Below are 7,445 nucleotides of genomic sequence, written 5' to 3' on the forward strand. Positions count from 1 at the left end.
CCCTAATGGCTGATTTAGACGGCGAGCGAACTCGCATGCGATTTTAGTTACATTGCGGACTATTAGTTACTTCCAATTCAGCCAACCAATCAAATACGGCAATGTAATGAAACTCGCATGCGAGTTGTCGCACCGTCTAAATGAGCCTTAACTCACTTTAAAATTCGACCCGTCCACTTCGCTATACAGTAGCGATCAAAAGTATTTTGACAAACGAACTTCTTTCAATATGTTTATGAATAGGGTATATATTTAATCATTACGTTACGATTATATTTTATTCACCTTTCATCTGTTACGTTTCCACTTAGATTACTAAAACTAAACAACAGACTTAGAATTAAAACTGATAATTTGCGCTACAGGTAGATCAAAAGTATTTTGACACTTTAATGAAATGCTTTTGCTGAACTGGCAAGACGGTTAAAAAAAACATTTCATTAATATTTAATGGCATATCCTCTGGCTTTCCTCACAGCAGTAAATCGAGACGGCATAGAGTCCCCTAACTTCTGTATATGATCATATAGTATGTTCGCCCACTCTGACTGAAGACCTTGGAAAAAACCCCATTGTTTGAATTATTTCTGCACCTCACACTGGACGATCCAACGCTTTCTATGAAAGCTCTATAGCATTAAGATCAGTACCTTGACTTGCCACTCAAAAACCTAGATTTTTTTTACATTAAAGAAAGCCTTTACATGACCGGATTTGTGTTTGAGGTCGTTATCATATCGATCATATCGACATATCGATCCATTATCCCATCAATTCGTACGAGAGGCCCGACTCCATGGCGAGAAAAATATCGCCAAGCCATTACGTTAGGGCCACCAATGCCACCAGGCTAGACTGGGTGGGTACCTGGTATCGCACAACGTGTCTTTTGTTATTTAGACGACGCACATACTTGATACCATCCGACGACATTAAATTAAACTTGTTTTCGTCACTCCATAAAGTTTTTGAGCAATCGGAACTTGTCCACAACTTGTCACGAATCGCGAGAATGCTAATTGGGATACCTTATTCTTTGCTGAAATATGTATATTTTTTTTAATGGGCGTCGACCATGTAATCCATGCTCCATTAAGAGTAGTTTAATAGTAAAAACAACAACCTTTACGTTATAGTTTTTTTTAGTTAATTTTTAATTGTTACTTTACGCTTCCATGGGTGTTCTACTGAAATCTTTTTTATTACACGATCAGTTGTAGAAGTCGTTTTTCCAGGACAACCGCTTCTATGCTTATTTGTGATGCAGTTTCGAGCCTTGAACTGCTTATTCCAGACAGAAATCAGATGCAGTGATACACCAAAAGTCCGCGAAACCTCAGCTTGCTACTTATCTTTCTAAAGTGCAGCCGCACCAGCTTGCTTGAAATCGTTCGAATATGCTTTATGTTTGGCATATTAAGAGAAGTATTCAGATGTAATTACTTCCAAAATATTTAAATTCTGCGGCTCTGTTCCCAAAAAAATTGTAAAAAAGAACCGTGTCAAAATACTTTTGAACCCGTAAATTGTTATTTTTTGTTGCCAAGTTTATATTTTCATTCGATGAAACTAAGCTTTTTACGTATTTCAAGAAGCTTTTAAGCCATTGATTAAATTATCAAAAATTCATTTGGAAAAACTAATATGTTTCATACAATACCAAAGTTATTATCATTGTCAAAATACTTTTGGTCGCTACTGTAAGCGTACTAACTGGTTATTTCTCATTTCAGGTCCAGTTCGTGCTTGTGTTCTTCCACACATTCCAGCTGCTGTTCACGGAGTGCGACTACCCGCGCGCCTTCGTCTGGTGGATCGGCATGCACTCCGTCCTCTTCTACTACCTCTTCTCCGACTTCTACAAACAGGCTTATCTGAAGAAGGAAAAAGCTAAAGTGAGTACCATGTACTTGTCTTTTAAAAGGAGCAAACGAAGCCGAGGACGATCTCCAATAAAATGGAGCGATCAATTAAAAGGGGCCCCAGCCTCAACCAACTTTTGCTCGGTTGTAAGAGACGCGATGAACGGGCACCGTTGGAGGTAGATCATAAAGACCAGGTGTGGAGTATCCACATCCACCGATGGCCACGATTCTCAGTCATGAGGGAGCGACCACAAAGAGAGCTGAAGAAAAGTAAAGTTGTAGGACTTGTAGGGCACATTTAGATAGTCGACATAGAAATAATTGTCTTTCAATGCCGATATCGTATATCTTCTTGATGCCTGTCTATAGCAGAAACTTAATTAAAAGATCACTGTTGGCATAACGCCTATACTACTATGATTCATATAGATTAAACTTCCACAGACGATCATGATTATAATATACCTACCTATTCATTACATTGTAAAACCCTAGGTCACACCCTTGATTATTTGCATGTCTAGGCAATATTTCTGTAACCTGTTCTCTTGGTCAATGGAAATATTTAAAACATATTTCCTGTTGAGGTTCAAGACCTTAACCTAATTTGTACATAATATGCATGCCCACTTCCTTTTTCTATAATAAGTAGGCTTATTTGCCATAGCGTGCTACCTCCGCTGGTAAATATTTTAGTTAAATAAACCTCTACAAGCATGACTAGATTGTGAGGTGAGGACCCTGAAATTAAAGGTCTCTAAAAGATATATGCATCTAGCTCCTAATATGAATAATGTAGGAGTGAAACTATTCCAAACACCTCAGTTCCACGAATTTGACGCTATAGTGATGAATATTATTTTCAAAGATGTTTTTGTGAACATCATATATCTTTTCAGATGGCCAAAGCGAAAGTAGCAGCGGAAGCAGCAAAATCGGAATCTAAAGACATGATGTACCCACTCCTGAACGGATTCAGCAATGGCGCCGCGCTTGGCGACGTGCGGCAGCGAGTCGCCGGCGCCGTCGCCGCGCAGTGATAGTCACCACCGCGCGCCCTTAGATCCTAGGACAATCCACCCGCAACCACGGGGGTGCTACCCACTCCAATAGCCAACTCTGGAGGGCAACCGCGAACCACGTTCGAAGTGTTGCCTCCCAGTCACACTTACGTACAAATTTACAAGTGCGACAGAGAGGCAACACGTCGAACGTGGTTCGCGGTAGGCCCTCTGCTCCTTACTCCGGTAACCAAGCGCTACCGGAGAGCGAAAGGAGTAGACGTTTCGCATTCTATGTGGCCCTTAAATAAGAGTGCCTGATGAAGAAAGCTCAATTAGGTAATCTTAAGTTATTGTTAATAATTAGTTTTAGAATTGTTATAAAGTATCAGTGTAGATAATGTTGTGTGACTGCGTAATTTACAACGTACATACTTAAGACTAGCCGCAGACCAAATATACGACTGGAGTCAAAATTACTATATTTTTCTATCTTACTCCAGCCATGAAAGTGTGAGTATGAGGATTTAAGTACCATGCCGTCAATTTGGTTTGCGGTCAGCGGAAAAACCCGTCTACCTGCTTAGATGACCATTCAAATTTAATTTGTACCTACACATATATGTTTTGTTGTCTAAAAGTTGTTTGCTTATTTAGCAACCGTCCACGTGTGAGACGAGGGAAGACCGATGTTTGTAAAAATTAAAGAGGGTCCTTTTTTATGAAACCTGACCCAAATTATGCGTTTTTATTTGTGACCATTACAAAATTGGGATCCTTGCATGGTTATTAGTAGTAATAATAATCTACAGAAAATATTACTCATTGTACATACCTCATAACTATCTGTCAAAACAATATTTACTTTACGCCAAAAACCTCTCATACATTGTTGCTTTTACGATTTCCTGTGCTATGAATCTGGCATTGATCTTAGTTTAATTATACTGTAACCGACTTATTACCTTCCTTATGATTATAAGTGCAGTTCGTATTTCCAATTATGCATCGAGCTCTACGCCTCAGGCGCACCAGTATTAGAATGGTCTACGATTACGGTTAGTTTTAAAGGATCTCTAGGTCATGTTATACTGGTTTGCCTCGAACAATGCACTCGGTAAAAGAAGTAATAATCCAGTAATACTACTTTTCAAGTGTTGACATTGCTAGTTGTGTGAGTACGTTTGAAGGACGTCAATATTTTTGTTGACGATTCCGTTGAATGGGAAGAGTGTGTGTCTAATGTATGAATGTCATTGGTACCGACACCTTGCTAAAGTGTACGTAATCCAACTATTCCGGTAAAGATCTTGACTTTAAATATAATGATAAAATTGTGCCGTACAAAACGATGTAAATCGTACCCCATCTCAGTCGAGAATTCAGGAAATAGAAAATACCTAGTGGTGGATTGAACATAGAGGTGGAAGGTTTGACATGTAAATCATGTAATACAAGTTCAATGTTTAATTAGAACTTTAGAACTTATTCCACGATGAACTTTAAATGTACCTACATATTGTTATTTTTGCCTCTTGATTCAACTTAACGATTTGACAAGCGACTACGTGACATATCACAGAATCTAGTAAATATTTCTAGGCTGACATTTGTCGTATAAGTACTATTGCAGGCATTGCAGCATTGTACTTAATTCCAGCGTAGTCGCGGGGGTTACCCTTGGATTTTTCTAAGCCGGGCTAATATTATAATCAAGGCATTATTGTAAGTTTAGTAGCATACCTTATTCTACTGATGTATCAAGCCATTTATCTAGCCCGTAAAATATTTTAACTTTATTTAGGTTAGTTATTATTTATAATTGAAAGTAATTATCTCTTTTTAGTTGTTAATTACATGACTGTTTTATAATAATATCCAAGTATTGTTTGCTCGATCACTTTTTTGGTCGTTGTATGTGAACAAACAAGTTTTTTTTTCGTGAGGGGTTTAGGATTGCTGTATCTCTTTGCATGGTATTGATCAACAAAACTATGATAGATCAGTTGTATGTGATTCCAGTCAGCTATATTAGTTGATACCTAAATTTGAAACAGAATTTTACATCTATGTGAGAGATTCCCACTTAATAAATAGGTAACTGTATTTAAAATACATTCAAAATACGTACTTTTTTTTACACATCAAAGATTTGTTAGCCTCATTTGGCTGGGCTATTTAAGAATACCTATACGTTGATTATGAATTGGTGTAGTTCCACAAAATTGACATTGCTAAATATCATGTATATAGGTAATGGTTAAAATAACGCCGTGTTATCAAACTTTGTGATACTTATTTAAATAAAAAATAAGATAAAAAAAGCTATGAGTTTTTTGTCTTTTTTCTAAAAAATAATTGTAGCTGTAATACGAGTATAGTATTTTATACAACCGTGATATAATATATAGAGCTTTTAAGTCGGGTACCATGTTTAGGCTACGAAGCTTGCTGAGTAGCCTAAGTAAGGTACGATATTGAAAACCTTGATTATATCACTATTGTACTTTTTCTACGAGTCAACTATAAAATCAGGTATCTCAGTAGATAAAAATATAGGTAGAACAAAAGACATCAACGCACTTCTTATTCATTAAATAGTAGCGCGTTCATGTCTTATGTTCTATCCTTTGATTTATTCTTCTTGAACGCAGCGACACATGTTTGGTCGAATTCATTACAGTTGACTAAAGTGTTTCGTAAGAAGTCGTTATAGTTGAGTCTCCCAGCCCATAGTGAAAAATAGGCGATGTTACAGGTTGGTATACGAAGTCTACATACAACTATTATAAGTCGAGTACAAAAATGGATTTTATAGGTCTACTGTACTATCAGTGAACAGAAATAATACTACGAGTATGTAATAACTATGTATTGAACTGAAGCGGTTGGTAACAATACTAAAAGACTTACAAGTTATTAATATCAACTATAAACTGGTTGCCTGGCTGCATGAAGCTGATTTGTATTATGTTAAGTAAGTAATAATTTAATTTATACACGGTGTAACATGAAGAAACCGAATAATTTTAACCACGCATTTCCGAGGTCAAAAGAAGTAAAAAATGTAATGAGTTTAGATCATTTTCGCCAAAAAAAAAATTTTTTTTTGTTTTGTTTTTTCAATTTTTTTAATGTATTTGTACATAATAAATAAATGTTATTAGTAAACTGGTCACTTAAAATTGATTTTTAAATAATTTTTTCGTAGGACCTACTTTTTGCAAAGTGTTACTTGTCACTATTTGACATCTATCAATAAGGATATTTAGACTACGTCCCATAGCAGCAACATAACCATCAAAAAGGCCTTTTACACTATGTAACAATAAAAACTTGATTTTTTAATTAATAATATCTCTGAAACTACGCGAATATCAAAAAAGTTTATAGGACATTTTTGTCTCTAAATATGATCAGGAATACGCTGTTAAAATTATTCGGTTTACTCATGTTACACCGTATATACACAACTTTGAATCCTAAAACCCGGCTACCTTTATATGGTTCCGTAAAAACCTAGGAACCATTATAGTTTCGCCATGCCTATCTGTCTATCCGACCACGGCTTAGCTCAATTTGATATGGGGATCAATCACGCCGACAAATTTGAACTTTAATAGCTATCAATAGAGTTGAATATTATAACTGCCATATATGGCTTTGTATGCAGTAAGGGGTTTCATTTTTAACGTTTCATTCATTTAACATTTGTACTCATCTTAGTAGGAAAATTTTCTCTCTATTTAGGTGTAACATAGGTAAGTGTAATATATGTAGGTACCTATTCGGCCGAACGATCAATAAATAATGATTAATGAGGTAATGTACTAATGACCAATGACATTAATGCATACTATAGTTTTCAATGCAGAGAAATATGTCTTGATTGATGATTGTTCAAATTTAAATTAATTGAGCCCCCCTCTCTGCCCTGCTTAGGGGTCATCCATTAATTACGTCACACGTTCAGGGGGAGGGAGGGGGTCAAGAAAATGTGACATATTGTGAAATGGGGGAGGGGGGAGACACAAACTTTGTGACGTCACTTTAACTTCATCAGTAACCGAAATTTTTTTTAAATTATTTAGTTCGCTGTACATTTAAATAACAAGTTTTTAAAACGAAAATAGTTTTTAATCGTTTAATTTTCTTTCCTAAGCAGTTTTGGGTTATAAAATTACTAATATTTATATCGTCAAAAATATTTTGATAAAATATTAATAATACTTAGGTACTTACTTAATTCGATTTGGCGATTTCGTAGAAAAAATGTGACGTCACACTAGGGGGGGAGGGGTTTGCCAAATGTGACCAAGTGTGACAAGGGGGGGGGGGGAGGGGTCAAAAATCTAGAAATTGGTGTGACGTAATTAATGGATGACCCCTTATCACAAACGCAGTAATCACATTGAAATACTAATGCAATTGTTTGTCTTGCTCTCCTTTAGTAAGGCCTTTTTTTAAACGATTTTTTTAATGCAAGAATAAGGACAGCTCTGGGGTTCTAGCCAAAATGACAATCTCAAATAACGCCAAATTAACGAAAATAAAAAATAAAAACCGGGCAAGTGCGAGT

The 7,445-nt window shown here is 36.1% G+C and overlaps 1 protein-coding gene across 1 annotated transcript in view; it reads left to right on the forward strand.

The window, feature by feature from the left end:
• Positions 1–3,296, forward strand: part of LOC134666004 (very long chain fatty acid elongase 7) — a 30,736-nt gene extending 27,440 nt beyond the window's left edge. Inside the window, exons 8-9 of the mRNA XM_063523078.1 lie at positions 1,734–1,895; positions 2,765–3,296. Coding sequence (XP_063379148.1) covers positions 1,734–1,895; positions 2,765–2,905 — 303 coding nt within the window. The 3' untranslated portion in view covers positions 2,906–3,296. The remainder of the gene's footprint in view (positions 1–1,733; positions 1,896–2,764) is intronic.
• Positions 3,297–7,445: the final 4,149 nt, after the last annotated feature.

The sequence above is a fragment of the Cydia fagiglandana genome, chromosome 7, assembly GCF_963556715.1.
Source record: "Cydia fagiglandana chromosome 7, ilCydFagi1.1, whole genome shotgun sequence".
Taxonomy (NCBI): domain Eukaryota; kingdom Metazoa; phylum Arthropoda; class Insecta; order Lepidoptera; family Tortricidae; genus Cydia; species Cydia fagiglandana.